The following is a 20266-nucleotide window of genomic DNA, read 5'->3' as shown; positions in this document are numbered from 1 at the left end:
GAAGATCTGGTACCAGATCTGCCTTCTCCAGGGCTTGTGCAAAAGTGCCCGCGCCAAGCAGGAAAAAAAAAAGGCTAAAGGGGTGCTTTCCGCTCCGTCCAGAGCAGAGGACTCCGGCGAACGTGGGAATGAAGCACGCGGTGGTTCTCCTAGCGGACCTCTCACCCAGCTCTGCCCTAACTCCCAGGTTGGCCCCGAACTGGCCCCAGCCTTCCCTCCCACCCCACGGGAAGAACCCTGGGCGCGCTCCCGTCCCGGGGCCCCTCCGAGTACAGCGCGCGGGCGCACGCGCGCCGTGCCCAGCAGCGCGCGCGCCCGCCGGCGAGCTCCCCGCAGCCCCGTGCTCATCCGGGTCTCGGCGCGCCTCAGCCAATGGAAGCAGTTCCCGGCCCCCGGGAGCCGGACTACGCCTCCTCCCCTCCCCGCGGCCTGGGGCCTCCCCGCCCGCGGCCTGGGGCTGCGGAGACCCGCAGAGGCGGCGAGCCCGGCTCCCAGGCGAGAACTGAGGTTCCCGAGCGCCGAGCCGTCCCCGCCGGCGCGGAAACACCCGGCGCCGCGGCAGCCGCCGCGGTCCCGGCCCGGCGTAGTAAACACACTTCAGAAACGTGAGGTGCCGGTGGTCACGTGGGGCGCGCGCCGCCCAATGAGGAGCCGGGGGCGGGGCGGGGGCCGCTGACGCGGCGGAGTCACCCGGGCAGCCTCGGGACCGGTGACCGGCCCGGCGAGCGTCCAGCGGCCTGGAGCGCCAGCCCGCGCGATCCGAGCTCCCTGCCCACTCCGGGGCGCACAGGCCGCGTCGCGCGCCGCCCGCGGGGAGCTGGTGTCCGCCCGTGGAGAGCGCTGGGGACGCGCCGCCGCCTGCTCGCCGGCCGCCTTCGCTAAGGGCGAGGTTTCCGTGACGAGCCTCCCGGGGCTGCTGCGGCCAGCTCGGGCCGTCGTGGCGGCTCGAGCCCCGCGCGCTCGCTTGCGCTCCGGGGGTCGCAGGCCCTGGAAGGTATGCGTGTCCTCCGGACGCTGGCCGCGGGCGCGGGCTCCTGAAGGACGTCGCCCGTGGACCTCGGCGCCTCGGCAGCCTCCATTCATCTGCCAGCTGCGCGCTCGCCGCCTCCGCGCCCGGCCTCGGCGTCGCCTCCTCCCGTCCCCTCTCTGCCGTCCTTTCCCCACTCCTCGCGTGCGGAGGTTCTCCTGGAAGCGCAGGTGTCGGTTATGAGCTCGGCTTCCCTCCCTTGAAGCTCTCGGTAAAGGAAGTCGGGGTGACCCGCCGCGCCCCGGGCATGGGGGTGAACGCCGTGCACTGGTTCCGAAAGGGACTCCGGCTCCACGACAACCCCGCCCTGAAGGAGTGCATCCAGGGCGCGGACACCATCCGCTGCGTCTACATCCTCGACCCCTGGTTCGCCGGCTCCTCCAACGTGGGCATCAACAGGTGGCGGTGAGTCCGAAGCGCTTGGGAAATTGGTCCTGGTGTACACGAATCGGGTGTTGAGGAGTTAGTATCAGATCTGAGATTTGGTTTAGTCCAGGGACCGAATTGCGTACACGGTGTAAGAATTGTAGATGGGGTCCATATTAAATAGTACAGACTTAATAGGAGAGCCTACTGACGACCTGGACACCTTGGTCTTCATCGTAAGTTATGTGTCTGTGCTGATGGGAACTCTTTCCCCGATTTGTGAAGTAGAGGAATTAAACACTCCCAGGCCTTGATTTTTTTGGCCTATGGAAGGGTTGTAATCTTTACTGTTGACGTGTGTGTCTAGGTAACGCATAATGTGGAGAAAAACCATTCATTTATTATAGCCGGTTTCAGATCCAGCTTTCTTCCCCCTTGAGGTTAGAGGAGGAAAAGCAAGGGAAAGAATTACCTGATTTCTTTGCTCAGCTCTCTCCTCAACTCCTCCTTGTGGTTGACAAGATAAAGCACAGTTTTTCTTTCGAGGCAAAGTATAATCCTTCTAGGGAATCCACACTGGAAGAAACCCTCGGGACATTTTATGAGCTCTTCCTGGACAAACAGGATAGATGGTGGTGCGGCGGAATGAAATGCAAGCATTAGTTTGGCAGATGTATTGATAGCGTATTTGCCAGGCATAGCTTTGAATGTGAGGAAGAGAGCTGTGAACAAAGTCTGTCCTCTTCAGGCATATGTCTGAGAAAGGAAAACGTATTTGTAGTCTTATAGGTGATGAGAAGTACTGCAAAGAGACGAAGTAAATAGGAATAGGATGGAGCCCCAATTTAAAATACTGTTACTTAGCTGGGGATATAGCTCACTGGACAAATACTCACCTAGTATGTGTGAGGTTCAGTCCTCAGAACCAGGGGGAAAACGTTGATGGGTGTAAAAATAGTGGAGAACGTGATCGCAGGCTAAGAAGTGATGGGATGCAGCTATCTAAAGGAAGAACATTCCAGGAAAAGGCCCTGAGGTGAGAATGTGCTTGACCTTTGGAAGGAACAGCCAGCCAGAATGACCGGAGCAGAGTGAATGGGGAAGTAGTGGGTAATGAGGTCGGAGTTGTAATAGGTCCAAGTGAACAGAGCTTTAGTGCTTACCAAGGTCTGTGCTTTTGCTCACAGTGAAGTGGAAATGATTACAGGGTTATGAACAGAGAAGTGACGTGATCTGACTTAAGTTGGGAAAAATGTTCTTAGTTGTGATTCTGAGAACACACTGAATCGGGGAATGAAGACAAGAAGTGAGAAGACCACTTAGGACACTTGCATTTATCTAGATACTAGGTGAAAATGGCTTGCACAGAATGGTCTGGCAAATTGGTTATGGGGTTGAGCAGAACAAAAGGAGCTTTATTACCACAGTGAGAAGATGGAAACCCAAATGTCCATCTGCTGATTACTGGACTTCGTGCTGTGGTGTATCCTAGTACCAGTTAGTTGGCCATAAAGGAATGAAATACTGATGTATGCTGTGTGATGTGTGGGTGAACCATGAAAGCATGCTAGGTGGAAGAAGCTAGTCCTAGGATTTCATATATTATATGGCTGTGCTTATATGAAGTATATACAATGGGCAAATAAATACACAGGGACAGGGCGCAGTTGAGTGGTGACTTAGTCCTGGGGAAACTGGGAAGGTCTAAAAACACCCTGAAAGTTATGTCTGCGCACCTCTAAATGACCATTGAACTGTGAACTTTAAAAAGTCGGTTTATCTCTCCAAGACTCAGCCCAAACGTCACTTTTTCTGTGATACCCTCATTATCTGGTCTAGGATGTTGCAGTCTTCTGAACTCTTACACTGTGTTTAGTATTGCTTCCTATACATTCTTAGGATGTACTGTTTTGTTAATGGATATTTGGTATCATTAGCTGGTTTGGGCTGCTATAACAGAACACGTTAGATTGGGTACTTTACAAATAATAGACATGCATTTCTCTCAGCACCAGAGGCTAAGAAGTTCAAAGTGAAAGCACCAGGAGATCTGATACCTAGCAGGGGCATTTTTCTTCATAGATGGCATGTTCTGTATGTTCTTACAGTGTGGAGGAGATGAAAAGGTTCTCACAGGTCTGATGATGGGATTAATCACACTCATGAGGGTAGAGTTCTCCTAACTTGATTGCCCCATAATACCATCACATTGGAGATTAGGTTTCATCAAAGAGTTTGTGGGGATGGAAATGCAACATTCAGACCATAGAGGTGTAATAGGTATTCATTTCTCTCTTCCATTTAGCAGATTGTACCTTCCTGAAGAGAAGCTACAATTTCAGTTACTCAAAAATTGATTGCTGTTCTTCCTATTCATAGAAGGCTCTGTTCCTAGGGGATTTGCAGCAGGAAATAAACCAAAGTCTCTGCTGTAGAAGACAGAATGTGTGTGTGCAGGGGGTGTGTAATAGGAAAATAAAGCTGAGTGTGAGGACCTAAAGGAAACAAGATGGGGTGGGGTCTGCATTCCTCATAGCATATCGACTATAGTAGTCACCTGATGAATATTGGTTTAATTTTCCTTTCTACATCTAGAGTTTAAGGATGAGGCAGTTACTCTATTTAACTTAGATACTAATGCATACCTTAAAGTTATGACTGAGAAAACCTGCTAGCCAGGTGTGGCTTATAAATAATCCCAGCACTTGGGAGGAAGAGGCTAGGAGAATCAGAAACTCAAGGTGGTCCTCAGCCTGGACTGTATTAAAGCCAATCTCAGAAAACAAAATTAATTTTTTTTCCAGTGAATACATTACTTTTATTATTTAAACATTAACCACATAATTGAAGCTGTCACATATAAGGCCTCTTAATTTTAATAACTAAAGCTACAAGTGTGCCTACACGCTTACCCATTTTTCCTTCTTAGTATATGATTTCAGTAGGAAACATGTAGATCACCTTTGACATACTTTTCAACCCTATGGTTTCTACTTTATTTAACTTTATATTCATATTTTCTTCAAATGTCTATTTTTAATCTACAACTTCTGTTTTTATATGTATTACTGAAATATATAGCACATTTAAACTCTTAATACAGTTATTGTTCGGTCTCTTGTTGCAAATAGGCATTTGGATTTTTCTCTTTTTTGTGTCTTAGATTTACTAGCTGCTTTTCTATTTTATTTGTCATTACTTAGCATGATAGTACACGCCTTTAATTCCAGCACTCAGGAGGCAGAGGCAGGCGGATCTCTGTGAGTTCGAGGCCAGTCTGGTCTACAGAACTAGTTCCAGGACAACTAGGGCTGTTGCACAGAGAAACACTGTCCAGAAAAAAAAAAAAATTGCTGAAAGTTAGAGGACAGCCTGTACTCCACTGCAGGATGCAGTGGAGTACAAACAAACAAACAAAACAACCTTCTATAAAATTATAAATAATAGTAATATAAAAAGGATCACCTTCACAAAAAGCATGAGGTCCAGGGCCCAGATAGTTTCATAGTTAGGTTTGTTGAGTGACTTCCCGGAGAGATATAAAGTAACATCTACTGACTTCTCAGGAGGGCATTGACAGACAAGGAAAGGATCCTATCCAAATCCAGCCTGTTGAACCAATGAGTATTTTGGATTTATTTACAGGAGCATGGTCAACTCAGATAGCTATGTCAGTAGAAAGTCCCACCCCAATCACTTGTTTGCTTCTTTTATATCCTCAGGAAGAGGATGGCCCTGGTGAGGGGCCTCATGATCCTTGTGACCCCCACTCTCTCTGCAGGAGGAGTGTTAGTAGCCAGATCTTGAGAGGTCTTGTGCGGGCCTCAGAATCTGTTCTGCTCTAAAACAGTGATAGTCGGGCCCAACCCAGAAGAAACAGCAGCATTTACAGGGTTCTGTCTTAAGTTTTAAGTACAGGTAAGTTCTATACAAATGGTTCCTAAACACAAAATGGTTCCCAAACACAGTGAAAATGAAAGGAAACCACATGAAGATTTGTTAAATAGAATATAAACACTTGAAATATACCTTAGACTCACCTCAAGAACGCAGGATAATTCAGTACTGGAAATACATTCATATAAATTGTTGATAATAGTTAATATAAGTAAGTAGATCAAAGAAAAAATCATTTCCAGGGATGTTGAAAACACTTAATCAAATCCAGCATTCATTCTTACTAGTTCTAGACCAGAAACAAAAGGATACTTGATGATATGGAAAAGCAACTCAGTCTCTTGTTTGATGGGTAATATTAAGAACCTGTCAAGTCTGCAGCAAGATAAAAGCTCTGTCAGCATCATATACCACAGGCACTATGCCCTGTTTGGAGGGCATGAAGGAGGAAGGTGGGTTATTGCTGTTTTTAGATGAGATGACAATGTATGTTGAAATATCCAAGGTCACATGGTAACAATTTGGAGGTGTTGCTGGATACATTGTGTCTTAATCTAAGATACAGAAGAGTTGGGTAATGTGTAGTTCAGCAGTGTCCATTTTATAAGGTTTCCTTTTCCTTGTTCTGTAGGTTCAGGGATGTCTCTGAAGAGGGGGTGGAAAGGTTGTCAGAGCCAGAGGTAGTGGTTATCTGTAGCAAGGCAGTATTTGCTGGACAGGACACTGCCTTACCCCAGAGCTAAGGTGACTACAGATGCAGAGATGATAATGTGTGTATTCTTCCCAGGCTCTGCTGGTTAATGGTGGGGGTGGGGGAGGTGTGTGACGGTAGGACTTCATCTTCAGGGGCTCAGCAGAGGGCAGGTTGAGTCTTTGCATCAAGAAGAGTTTCAAAGTCTTCCTAAGCACTGTCACCTGCTCTGCTCATCTTCCTCCTTTTGTCCTCTCTCTTTCCCACACCTCAACACCTCAGGAATTCCCTCCATTGATTTCTGCTGTCTTGCTGTTAGAGTTTGGTCATTTTCTCGTGGTCACAGAAGGTCTTGGGACAGCTAATTTCTTGAAGACTTAAACTCAAAAGTAGGAGAATATTTAAACAAAATACAGTTAAAGTGGAAACCCCTTTCTAACATATATCTCTGAAAACAATAAAAAAATTGGTAAATTCAACTGTCTAATATAGAAAAGCTATATACGCCAATATTAACATGCTAAAGAAAACATATTGGATATGCTAAGTGATAAAAGTATGTATGATTAAAGTTTGATTTCCTTAACACATAGAGGCCTCTGTAAATCAGTGAATTAATTAATCATGTTATCTTACACCTTTTGTCAATCTAGAGTATATAGGCTAAGTTGGCAGCTGCCTAGGTTTTAATGTGTTCCCAAGTGTCCTGGTGTTGTACATTTAATCCTGTGTCACAGAGTTGAGAGATTAGAACATAAGAGCTGTGATATTAAAATGGGTTTCCTTTCTTGTGTGAGCATATGCAAGTGTCCTTCCTTCCACTTTCTCCAATAGGATGATAAAGCAAGCAGGCACTTGCCAGATGTTGGTCTCAGGATCTTAGACTTTCTAGACTGTGAGCAAAATTTCTATATATTATGGATTTTCCAGTCTTAGTTGATCCTGTTGTACAAAATGTCCAAAAAAAAGATAACTTTTTCTTAAAGGGACTACACAGTGAGTATTTTAGGCATGTAAACCTTAAGTAGGGTCTTTTTTATATTTTTATGCAACCCTTTAAAAATATAAAAATGACTTTCAGCTTACAAGCCATACAGAAGCAAACAGTGGATTATATGCATTCATCCTATGGACTGTGGCTTACAAATCCTTCTGTAATTTATTCCTTATTTCTTTTATTGAGTACTTTTGGCTTTGAATAATTTTTTTTTATATTTATCTAGTTTATCTTTGCTTTTCCTTTTCATTTAAATGATGATTCTTCTTTCTGCTACATTTTTTTGGGTGGAGGCAGTTGCAGGCAGTATTTGGGATTACAAGCAGAATACATAGGCTATATGGCTGAGCTACATCCTCAGCCTCATTTTGATTTTCTGAGATAGGATCTCACTAAGTTACTGAGGTTTGCTTTGAACTTTGAATCCTCCTGCCTTAGCCTTCCAAGGAGCTGTAATTTCAGGCCTGTGCTACCAGGTCCAGCTTGTGTGACTTTTATACCATAGATGAATAATCTGCTTTGAGTTTTTAAATATTTGACAGCAAAATATAATCCCTTTACATTTATTGTTATCACTGACTTTAGAATTTTATTCTTATGTTTTCCCTCTATATTTTTTCTTATTCTATTTTTAAATGTATTTTATCCTTATTGGCCTTTTTTGGTAGATTAACAATTTTATATTCTTTTATTTTTGTTTTACTAGTGGTTATTTTAATTTTCTAACAGTATATTTAAATCTAATTTTATCTTAACAATTAAGAAGCAATGTCTGTGACCTTACCCTCAATAAAATAAACCTATTAACATGTTTTCTTTTCCATCTTTTTTTTAAAGATTTATTTATTTATTATGTATACAGTGTTCTGTATGCATGTTTGACTGAAGGCCAGAAGAGGGCACCAGATCTCAATACAGGTGGTTGTGAGCTATCATGTGGTTGCTGGGAATTGAACTCAGGTCCTCTGGAAGAGCAGCCAGTGCTCTTAACCTCTGAGCCATCTCTTCTACCCTCTTTTCCATCTTCTATCTCCACATCTTAGCTCCACATTTATGTTTTATTTTATTTCTAGAATATTTTTCAGTAGCTACATTAAACTGTTATGGCCACATTAGTCTTAATTGTTTGGAATTAACTGCATTTTTAACTCTTTGATGACCACCATTCACTTACCACTTTTTGACATTTTTGAGCCCCAGAAATTGCTGTAGATTACTTTCCTTTTCTCTAGGTTTCTTTTTATTCTTTGCATACTGGGGCAGGGTGTTCATTTGTTTGTTTTGAGATAGGGTCTCACTATATAGCCAAAGTGACATTGTGGCAATCCTGCCCTAGACATTCTGAGTGCTCGATTGTAGGCATACACCACCCACCATTCTGGCTAGTCTTTGGATTTCTAAATAGTCTTAAGATTTAGATGATGTTAGGGCTTTTAAAACAATGACTTTTTTTTGTAAAAAATAGTATTTCTTTATAGTAGAAACCAAGCAAATCAAAATAGTACAAAGAGGCTTGAAAACTTGATCCCTCAACTGGAAATTACATCTTAAATATTGTAAATATTTCCGTTATCTCTTTAAGTACATTTAAAGGTAGAAGTTTGAGTGGGAAATAGAGTTTGAATATGGAAATAAATATGGGCTTATATTACATATGTCACTCAAAAAAAAGAAGGCCAAAGCTGGGTGGTGGTGGTACACGCCTTTAATCCCAGCACTAGGGAGGCAGAGGCAGGAGGATCTCAGTGAGTTCGAGGCCAGCCTAGTCTACAAAGCAAGTTCCAGGACAGCCAGGACTCTGTTACACAGAGAAACCCTGTCTTGAAAAACCAAAACCAAAAAAAAAAAAAAAAAAAAAAAAAAAAAAGAAGGCCAAGCATGGTGGCCCACACCTGTAATCCCAGCACCTGGGAATTGGAGGCAAGATGAGGAGTTCAAGGTCATCCTCACAACATAGGGAGTTGGAGGCCAGCCTGAGCCAGATGAGACTTTGCCTCAAATCAGGTTGCAGAAATGGCTCAGATGTTCATAAGGATCTGAATTTGGATCTCCAGTCTCCCTGCCACTCCTGTGTGGAAACAGGCAGATAGCTAGAGATTAGCTCCAGGTCATTTAGACAGGGATTCACAGACTGCCAGTTACTCTCTGACAGTACTTCGTAGGCGAGTAGAGACTATACATAGACCCAGCATCTGAGAGGCTGAGACAGGAAGGAATGTTGAGACTTTGAGGCCATCCTGGGCTACAAAGAAAAATCTAATCTCAAAAAAGAAAGAAAAAAGAAATAATGGAAGCTCATGTATTCTTGGTTTCCCTCTTATGATTATAAGATGACAGGGAGCTTTAAATATTGCATTTGTCATAAAAATAGCTTTCACCTCAAAGGGAAGAAGAGTTTATTTTGCAACCAAATGTGAGTAACCTGGCCTGGGAGCACAGATTGGAGTTGCCCCAAATACCATGTTTCACTGTGGAAGTAATTAGATGAGATTTTATAGTTAAAGAATAATGTAATAATGTGTGTTGGGTGCTTCTGTAACTATTTCTTCCTGTAGGGTGAGTACTTGGAAGGCATGGATCCAGTGCTTTCCTTTCCTTTGCGTTTTTTCTTGCATACCTTATAATCATCTGTGATCTTTTTACTTGAGCCTGAAACATAGAATTTAGAATTTCCTTCAGTGACAGCTTTTGAAGAAAAATGCTTTTTTGTCAAAATGTGTCTTACGTATTTTTTAATTATTGAAGGCTATTTTGATGAAGATAGACCTTTATGTTGCTGGGTTTATTTTCAGCTTATTAAAAATGCTGTGTCCGCTCTTAAATTCCATTGTTGCTATCAAGGATGATTGCTCCTTTAGAGGTAAACCCAACCCATAGCCACATTGAATATTTTCATATAGTCTTTGAAAAAAAATATGGAAACGCCGGGCAGTGGTGGCGCACGCCTTTAATCCCAGCACTTGGGAGGCAGAGGCAAGTGGATCTCTGTGAGTTCAAGGCCAGCCTGGGCTACCAAGTGAGTTCCAGGAAAGGTGCAAAGCTACGTAGAGAAACCCTGTCTCGAAAAACCAAAAAAAAAAAAAAAAAAAAAAAAAAAAAAAAAAAAAAAAATGGAAACATACAGAGGTACAGAAAATGTTTAAACCAGAGAGAGTTTAAACTTCTTAGAGGTAGTAGAGTTACTTACTCCATTCCAGGACATTCTAAGTTTTCTTGCAGCACACTGAAAATTAAATTTTGGGCTGCAAATCCACTCTAGAGTTGGTCAGTGTTTTCCAGCTTATCCCTCCCCCGTGAGCCAAGGAAATCTCACCATAAAGTGTGGAGGTGGGTTTATTTCTGCCTCCCCCTTCCCTACTATGTATGTGTGGCTTTTAGCACTGCTGGCTTAGTGTTTCCAAAGTCTTCATTTAGACTTCATGTCTACTCTGGTCCTAAGTCCAGGTCCTCTGGGATCGGCACCCTGTCGGGGCAGAAGCTGACCGCACGCTCTGCTCACCATTAGTTTGTGACTCCGTACCATCTGTCAGCTCTTAGCTGCCTTTAGGAAGGAGTTCTGTATATGTGTTGTAATTTCTGTCTCACTGCCAAGACTGGCCTAAATACCTGGTTATTATTTAAAATGGAATACATTTGACTTTTTTATGTGTTTGCCCTTTCATTTTCTTTTTTATCATAAATTTTTAATTATTTTTTTTTCTTTCTTTTTTTTTTTTAAACGGCCCACATGGGAGGTTTACTGAGGGGAGGGGAGTGAGGGGGCAGAGAAGGGGCTTTTCCATTTTTTAGGGTCAGCATTATGTAGTAAGTGTTCCTTTCCTTGACTTTACAGTTGTAGCTCACATTCTCTTTATGTGAGTTTTACTGTTAAGAATTTCCAAATTATTTTGTAAAGTTTATTATACTTGTTTCCTTTGATTAGTGATTTAGAAACATTGATTATATATATACTTAATATTTATAACAGTACAGTTACCTTTTTGATACTATTTTTGAGCTTAAATACAAGAAGCTATAAAATATGCTATGCCTTATTTCAGTTCTTTGACAGTGTTTTGAGTTTCAATGTCTAACATATACTCAGATAAAATATCCTATATGTATACCTTATATATGGGAATATATTTATATGTTCCAGACACACACATTATGGTTCCTAAGGAGGATATGCTTGAATTTTTTTTTTCCAATTAGGCCAGAGTTGTTCATGTGTTGTCCAAATCTTCTCCACTTATTGTTGGTGTGCTTATCTCGGTGTATTGTTGACTTTCTCGTTGTTGTGACTGAGTCCTGACAGAAACAACTCAAGGGAGGAGTTGGCTGCAGAAGTGTCTGTCTGTCCATCATGGCACGGGGCAGGGCAGAGCAGTTCCTATGGTGGGAAGCCAGCAAGAGAGGTGAGAACGCCACCACGTTCTTTCCCTTCCATTCTGCCTGGGTCCCAGCCCATGGGATAGAATCTCCTATAGGTCTTCATCATCATCTTCACGGCCACACCAGATGCCAAAATTGGCAATGAAGATTAGCCACCTCAGTCAGTTATTATCAGAGTAAAAATCCCTAGTCATGGATCTATCTCTGTGGGAAGATGTGTCAATTGGTACCTTATGCATTTGACATTATAATATTAGAAATATTTCTACCTGGCAAATTGAAGCCTTTTGCTTTTATTATTAGGATTTATAGCTGTACATATAAGCAGTTATATTTTTCTGCTGTCTATTATTTTGAACTTAATAACACTATAGCAAGTTCTTTGGTATTTTTGTAACAAACTTTCATATTTTATTTTTCAGCCTTTCTAGGGCCTGTGTTTTATATCCTATGAATAGCAAGGTTTTACTTTTCTTTTAGTTGAATAGTTTTTATTTTGATTAAAGCCCCTCTTTAGCCTGTTTATATTTTTGATTACTAAGGTATTTGAATTTATGTAATTCATCTTTTTAAAATTATTTACTTATATATTTTTATGTGTTTGGGTTTTGCCTACATGTATGTCCATACACCATGTGTGTACAGTGCCCAGGGAGGCCAGAAGAGGGTATTGGATCCCCTGGAACTGGGTTTGCAGACAGTTAGGCACTGCCATGTAGGTGCTAGGTATTGAACCAGCTGCAAGTATTCTTAACTGCTGAGCCATCTCTGCAGCTGTATGTCAATCATCTTATTTCATGTTTTCTTTTTGCCATTCCTGTTCTGTTGCTTTATCTCTATTATTTTAATTTCACTGATTTAAATTTTATTAATATCTTTCTATTAGTTTGGAAAGTATATATTATTTTAACTATTCACTGTTTATTATCAAATGCATATAGATTCATGTCTGCAGCTAATGAATAATTTGTCCCCTTATTGGGTAATAAAATACATTTAAATTGTACACTGATTCACCTCCTGATGTGTACATATTTGTAGTCACTTTGGCTCCTCATTATTTATAAGGCCGGGGATGACTTCTGTCTATATTTAGCATGTTCTTTGTTCTTTATTCCTCCTCGCATAGAAACTTGGGATCACTTTCTGTTTATCTGGACTGACTTTAGAGTTCACTGTGGTGGAGGATCTAGGGAATCTAGGAGGATCTTTTGTCTGAAGATGCTGCAGTCAAATCCATCACATCACAGGACACTGAGAATCAACTCAACAAGGAAAGTTGTGCTTTTGCATTTGATAACCATGGTCTCAGACATTTCAGGTCATGGTTCTTGTGCCCCATGGATCAGACCTAGGTCATTGTAGAATGGCATGGAAGGGAATGTGTGTTAGAGCAAAGTGGTCAGTGACCTTACATCATCTAGGAAGCCACAAGAGGGAGAAGAGGTCAGGTCACAAGTGTCCCCCTTAATAGTCCTTTTCCCATGACAAGGCCCTATCTCTGAAAAATTCTCCTGCTTGCCCCACAAACTAGTAATCAAGCATTTAGCATTAGTCATAAATTTTCCATCCATACCAGAGCCCATCTTTTTTTACACTGTGGTGGAGTATTACAAGATGCAGTTGTTTTTTTTTTCCCTGCATAATAGATGTGTGTGATCAACTGTTGCTCCCAATACTAATTCTATGAGGGCAACATACTATCTTTGTCTGGTTTTCAATATTCCCTTTCTCTGATGCTGTACAATATTTTAAGTGACAGTTTGTGTATTACTCTATTAACTCCTTATCGATGTGTCCGGCTTTCTGAACCTATGCGGCAGTATCTTTTGTCAGTCTAGAAAATGTTTCACTTGTTATCTTTTTGAATACATTGATGATTTGTTCTCTTTTCTCCTTTTAAAAATCCATTTGAATGTGTTAGATATTTTTTATGTCTTCTTTATATTTTGTGTCTCATTGGCTCTATTTTGTTTTGTAAAATGTTTTATGCCAGCCTCTTTCAATTAAAAAATTAAATGACATAATAATAGCACATAATCAATATGCATGCATACAGTATGTAATGACCAAATCACATTAGCATATTTATCACTTTCAACATTTATTATTTCTTCATGTTGAGAACCTTTAAATTCTTCCCTTTTAGCTCTTCATGACTATATAATAACTATGATAAGCTATGGACCACCAACTCCACACTAGCGCTGTTCCTTCTGTATAGCTGTTTTTTGATACCTGCTTTCCAGTCTTCCTCTCCCCCCGCCCCCACCCCCGTTCCTTTCTCCTTCCTCGCTTTGTTCTGTAGCCATCATCATTCTGTTCTATACCCTGTGAACCAGCTTTTCAGCTCCCACATACCATCTCAGGATAGCTGGATTATTCTCTTGATGCAATGGCCATTTGCCTCAGTCCATGAAAGGCCCCTTCTTCCTTGTCCTTGCCAGAATTTGTTATTTTTATCTTCTTGATAACAGCACTCTAGTTAGGGAAAAATAATATTTCTTTGTAGTTTGATTTGTATTTCCCTAATGAAGAACTTCTCATTATAAGATCTGGCCATTTGTCAAATCTTCAATAAACCAACTTAAACTGGTTATGGATTTTTAAAAGTAGAATATTTTTATTATTATTATTAATCTGAAAGCCAGCAATTTTAAGTCAGACTACAGAAAGCATTAGACTTAGATCTAGGACAGCATGTTCTTCGGCACGTTAGGCAGATGCTATTTAGTTATAGTAAGTCCTCTAAAGCCTAGAAGTGTACATTACACTTGCTTTAGCCTGACTTTGGGAGTCACAATGCAGGAGTGTCTAAAATTAGACAAGGATATGATTTCTAGATTATAAATAGCTGTGTTGTTTTTTGAGATCATAGAGGAATAAGAAAATTTTAGTTTTTAATCTTTCCTCTGTATGAAACAAGAACCTCTGTAAAATTTAAAATATCCATTCCTTGAATATTTGCTAGAAACTTACCTATAAAGCTGTGATTTCTTTGTAATTTTTTAACTATTGATTTTTTTAAAATTTTCCCCAGTTTTTTTGAAATGGTCTCATGCAGGCCAGGCTGACCTTGAACTCCTAGTCCTTCTGTCTCTGCGTTCTGAGTAATAGGATCATAGCATGCACTACCATGCCAGCTCTGATTGTTTGCTTGTTGTTTTGCGTGGCTATATAACCCTGGCTGGCCCCTGCTTCCTATAGCCCACACTGGTCTAGTCTGTCAACAGTTCTCTTGCCTCTGGGTGCCAGCACCCGACTTTGATTTTCTTCATAGCTGTTAGGATCTTTCACATGTTCTCATTGCACTTGAGTCTGTTCTGGTAAATTTTACATTTCTTCAAGTCATGTTTAGTAAGGAACTTATTCATCTTAAGTTTTTCATTTTTTGTCTACATGGACTCGTGTGTGTGTGTGTGTGTGTGTGTGTGTGTGTGTGTGTGTGTGTGAAAGAGAGGGGGGGGTTGCATATGGAGGCCATAGATCAATGTTGAGCATCCTTTAAAATTGTTTTCCAGAGACAGGGTCTCTCACTGAACCTGAAGCTTATCGAGTTAGACTGGATGATCCTTTTGTCTCCACCTCCACAGCACTGGGATTGCAGGCACACAGCACTGGGACAAACTTCTCCATGGATACTGGAAATCAAACTCAGGTCTTCATGACTACTGAGTAAACCATCTCTCCCAGGCCCTTAAATTTTTAACTTATTTGCATAAAATTTCTCCACACTATCTTCTAAAGTTTAAAGCCATCTGTATCTGAGATTATGCCTTTTTTTCCTTAATATTGCTTATTTTGCCCTCTTATTTTCTTAATTATTCTTAACTAGAAGTTTATATTATTTTGTTTTGTTTTTTTTTATTTTGTTGTTGAGACAGGATCTCACTCTGTAGCCCAGGATGGCCTAAAACTGTCCAGCCTCAACTGCCCAAATACTGGGATTGTAGGCATGAGCTACCATACTTTGTATTCTTTCTTCTTCCCAGGTCCAACTCATGTTGCTCCACAGTCCCACAATGATTCATAGCACAGAGGGCTATCCAGTCTACACTTCAACCTCCAAAAGTGTGGTAGTTGTCTTGGACATCTTGTTGTGGTGAGATAAAGCTGACTACTACAGTACCACTTAAGGTGCATTCAACAAGTTTTCGGTGTGTCTTCATTATTTTTCAGATCTGAACCTTTTATAAATTATTATTCCCATGGCCTCACATTCCCCTCTCCATATTTCTGTTTTCTGTTATTGATTTTCTTCTCCAAACATCTGCCAAAATCTTTCTCTTTGGTACCTTGCTTGAGATTTTTTTAATTAGTACCTTTCATAAGTTCTAAAAAGTTCTTAATTATTTTCAGATCTCTTATTTTGCAACTCAAGTGATTCTCCTCTATTTTGTGATTGATTTTTCGTGGAACTTTTGATGGGATTTCTTTGTAGCATGTATTGAAGTTAAGAATCTGAAAGGATTTGTTATTTGTGCGTGCATGTTTGTGGAGGGGTGGGGGTCATTGCATTCATGTTTGAGGGTGTCACGGAGAGGCATAGATAGACTTTAGCTGTCTTGGATTGCTACAGACCTGACACTGCTCTAAATGCTTGCTTTGCTTGAAGTGTTTTCTGTCACGTAGTCCTTGAATTTTCTTTCTTTCTTTTTTTAGATTTATTTGTTATGTATACAGTGTTCTGTTTGTATGTTTGCCTGCATGCCAGAGGACGGCATCAGACCTCATTGTAGATGTTTGTGAGCCACCATGTGGTTGCTGAGAATTGAACTCAGGCCTCTGGAAGAGCAGTCAATGCTCTTAACCACTGAGCCATCTCTCCAGCCCAATTCCTTGAATTTTCAATGAGATGACACATTCTCGGGCAGATATTTGTCGATAAAACTTACTTTGAATTATTTTATATACATGGAAAATGTGCCAAATAATGCAGAAAACTCCTGTGCTTTCTATCTCCAGCTCTCTCTAATATTAATACATCTTTTTTGTCAAAACTGAGATTCTACATTATTCACTAAAGTCCAGGCATTATTCAGATTTTACTGTTGTTTTTTCTGTTCTATAATTTTATACAGAGTATGACATTGAATCTAGTTAAATATTTCCTTCATCTATTTTCTAACAGTTTCTCAGGATTTTCCTACTTTTTATGACCTTCATGGTTTTGAATATTGTTTCTATATTTTGTAGAATAGACTTAAGTTTGGGTTTTCTGATTTTTTTTTTATAGACTGGAGTTATAGGATTAGGAAAAATGTCTTGTTGAAATGGTCTTCTTGGCACTGGAGAAGACAGCTCAGTGGTTAAGAGCACTTGGAGCTCATAAAGAGGACCCAAGTTCAGTTCCCAGCACCACATGGGAGTTCACTACCATCTGTAACTCCAGTTCCAGGAGATCCAGTGCCCTCTGCTGGCCCCATGAGTCTCAGGCAAGCACATAGTATACATACATACATACATGCAGACACACACTCACACATACAAAAGAACTTCAAAACCAACGGAGTGCACAGGATGCTGACATGGCTGACAGCACTGGTGTGTTTACTCTGATGGCGCTGCTGCTGTCCACTGGAAACTCGCTGTCTCACTCTTTCCACTCAAGGGTCAATTTTGCTTCTCTCTGAGACTGGGAAGAAATAGGACGTTTTGTTTTTTTATGCTGACTTATTCTGTGACTTAATATTTACTATATTTACATTTGAACTGGGAGTGAAGCTTTTTTGAGCTCTGACTGGATAAGGAGGGCCTATTATTAGCTTCCTTACTCTGATGAGCCTTAGGCTTTTATTTATTGTTTTCCCAAACCTGGATTAAGCTCAAGTTTTCCAGGGCTTTGTAGAAATCCTCAGGCTAATGCTGACTCTAGCACCTGCTTTTAGAGCAGCCCAGGGAATTACTTTAAGAAATGTTCAGTGCTCTTATTTGTCAGTTTATTAGCTATTCCTGTTAGAGTATCTTAACCCAATGTACTGTTAACAAGGTTAGTAAAAGGCTTCATTTGGCATTGATTTTTTAGTACATTTTGAAATGGTAAAACTTGAGGGACATACACATTATTTTAGAAAGTATGATGCTTATTGTAGTCATTTTTCCACTAACGCATTCCCCACCATTCTCAACTTTCATGAGGTTTCTTGATTTAGACATAATATTTTCTCTGATTGCCTTTCCTGCTTCAGCATCCTGATTGATTGGCACCTATCATTCTTTCCTAACTTAACGCGCGAATGCATGAGCGCACATGTCAGGTTTCTTCTGTGAGTAGAAATGCCTCAGCAGATCTGTAACAAGGCTTGAGTAAGTATTCCACTACCTGTGGAATACTTGGAGTCTGGGTGTAGCTTGTTGACATGACTGAAGTTCTTCACTCTCCATTTACCTTACACCCACTGTGGCTCAGGTATTGAGATGTTGGTCTCTGACTTGTGACACTATTGAAAGGCTATTAGAACATGACGTTCTTTTATAAATGGATTAGTCCATTGATAGATTCATAAGTTGATGGAATTTCTGGGAAGTGGTAGAGACTAGGATATGTGGCCTAGCTGGAAGAAGTACATCATGGAGTAGGGTGGGGTGTGCCCTGAAAACATAGTTCTTTTCCAGACATTGTCCTTACTGCCTCACTTGCTTTTTACCTCATGCTGTCTACTGTGATGTTCTAACTTAAGCAAAATGCACATGGACTGAGATCTGTGGAATGCTGGCCCAAACGCAGCCTTCCTCTCCTAAGTTGTTTCTGCAGGCACTTTGTCACAGTGAGAAACAATGAGCTGATACAGTGCTGATCATCCCCCACCTGGGGGAAGAGAAAGCTGTTCTAGTCATCTTATCGCTGTAGAGCTGTCAGGTTGGTTTTTCTAAAATGTTATTGCAACCATGTAAGAAATACAGACAACAACCATGCTCATCAAGGCAATTAAAATTATATGAGTTTTTCATTAGCCAGTGACGAAGAGCAGGCTCGTGCCTCAGAGTCTCTTGCTGCCCAAGCTCAGCATCTTTAAAGACAAAAACCACAATGAGCATAATTTATATCAAAGTTAGATAAGGGTCAGAGTAACCTTGAGATGGTCATTCCTGGCGGAGCATAGTAATTATTTCAGATATAACATGACAATTATTTTTGACATATACCTTTTTTGGTTATTTTGGTTTACATTAATTATTTTGGTTAATATATCTGGACCATGGAAACCTCAAGTGTGTTGCCTAGGCAGACCTCTAGGTTAGAGGTCTGGAACTGTCTAAGTAGACACAAAAACAGAGTTAGGATAAGATGACCTAGTCTCTTCACTGTATTATTACATATGCTATAGAAAAGTAGTTGTTATATAATGTGGAGAGAACAGCTTTGGAGTCAGACACATCCCTTTTAAATTCTTAACTGCTGGGCCATCTTTCCATCCCTTAAATTCTTTTTTTTTTTTAAATCTAATTTTTTTAAACATTTATTTGTGTGTGCACATACTTGCACATATACACCAGCATGCACTACATAGCTTGTGTTTGGAGACCAGACAATAGCTTACAGGAATCCATTCTCTCTTTCTACCGTGTGGATCCCAGGGATTGAACTCAGTTCCTCAAGCTTGGTAGCAAGTGCCTCTACCCACTGAGCCACCTCACTGTCCCCAAATGAAAACCTTTGCTTCAATTCATAGCTGAGCTTTGGAAAATGTACATGATAAGTTCCTAACTTGCGAAATAGACCTGTAACAAATATTCCTTCCCTATCATACTTCTTCACTGACTAGTGAGTCAAGCCTTTAAAATCCTTCTCTTAATTTGTTTGGTGATTAATTTGTTTGGTGATTTGTTTGCTTGGTGATTTGTTTGTTGGTGATTATGTCAGGAATTGTCTGGACATTGGAAAGTGATAAACCTGTGGAAAAATCCAGGTCCCTCCTTCTCTTTCTCTACCTCTATTAAATTGTGTTGATCCTAAAGGTTCTCCTCTACCATCACTGTATCCTTGGAAACTTAATGTCTTCCTGCCTTAGAGAAGGAGGAAAAGCCAAGCAGTGTTTTCTCCCTTCTGATTTTCATTGATTATCACTATTACCCATTTGTGCTACATGTGTTACCTTCCACCATAGCAGGCTGTAATGTGTTTCTGTGTGTCACATGCATGGTCAGGTACCTTTCCAGGTTCTGTGGACGTTAGAACCCTTCTCCTAAATCAGCTGTCACTCCTCAGAAGGCACTTTAGAGGTTCTCAAGGGATTTTGGTAGTTAATGTGGTTGGAGGAAGCTGGGGGACTGGTGTAGAGAGGCCACAAGTGAGTGGTGTCCGTGGTACTGCCTCACACAGTAACGTGTTGTCTCCCATTAGACCCCAGTAAAAACTTTCCCATCTTCTGAACGGAAGCCTCAGTTCACTGACCGTCAAACCATCAGGTGTTAAAACACTGTTCTATATGTTTACTACCTGTGCACATTAGGGAAGCTTCAGAACTTTAATAAGTCTTCCTTAGTGCTCCAGGGAATTCCATCACCAGTAACAATAGTGCTCCTCCTGCTTAAGATACCAGGGACACAACTACACCAGTCTGTTTTTGTAGCTTTTAAGTTTAAAATTATTATGTAATGTCTTTTTTTCAGTCAAGGTTTCACTGTGTTTCCCAGGTAGGCACTGAATTTAAATCCTGTATCAGCAGCCTGTGTACCGCAATTACAAGTGTTAAGTGTGCACTGTAAGCCTGACTTTGGATTTTCCTTCACTACTTCTTTAATTTCTTGATTTTTGAGGTTTGAGAATTGGACCATGCTGTGCAAGGGTTCAGCTGTCGCAGTGCACCCATGGTCGTCTTGGACATGCCTGAGCACCCACACTGAAGCCCTGTTCTGCCTCTGTGGTTTCTCTGTGGGGAGGTCTGAGGGGGATATCTATAAATTGTTTTAC

The 20266-nt window shown here is 41.1% G+C and overlaps 1 protein-coding gene across 1 annotated transcript in view; it reads left to right on the top strand.

Moving 5' to 3' along the window:
- The first annotated feature begins 1154 nt into the window (after window positions 1-1154).
- Window positions 1155-20266, top strand: part of Cry1 (cryptochrome circadian regulator 1) — a 49725-nt gene continuing 30613 nt past the window's right edge. Inside the window, exon 1 of the mRNA XM_028883642.2 lies at window positions 1155-1432. Coding sequence (XP_028739475.1) covers window positions 1275-1432 — 158 coding nt within the window. The 5' untranslated portion in view covers window positions 1155-1274. The remainder of the gene's footprint in view (window positions 1433-20266) is intronic.

Source organism: Peromyscus leucopus, chromosome 18, assembly GCF_004664715.2.
Source record: "Peromyscus leucopus breed LL Stock chromosome 18, UCI_PerLeu_2.1, whole genome shotgun sequence".
NCBI lineage: Eukaryota > Metazoa > Chordata > Mammalia > Rodentia > Cricetidae > Peromyscus > Peromyscus leucopus.
The sequence above is the reverse complement of the archived record's forward strand: the minus strand, read 5'-3'. Positions and strand labels throughout refer to the sequence as shown.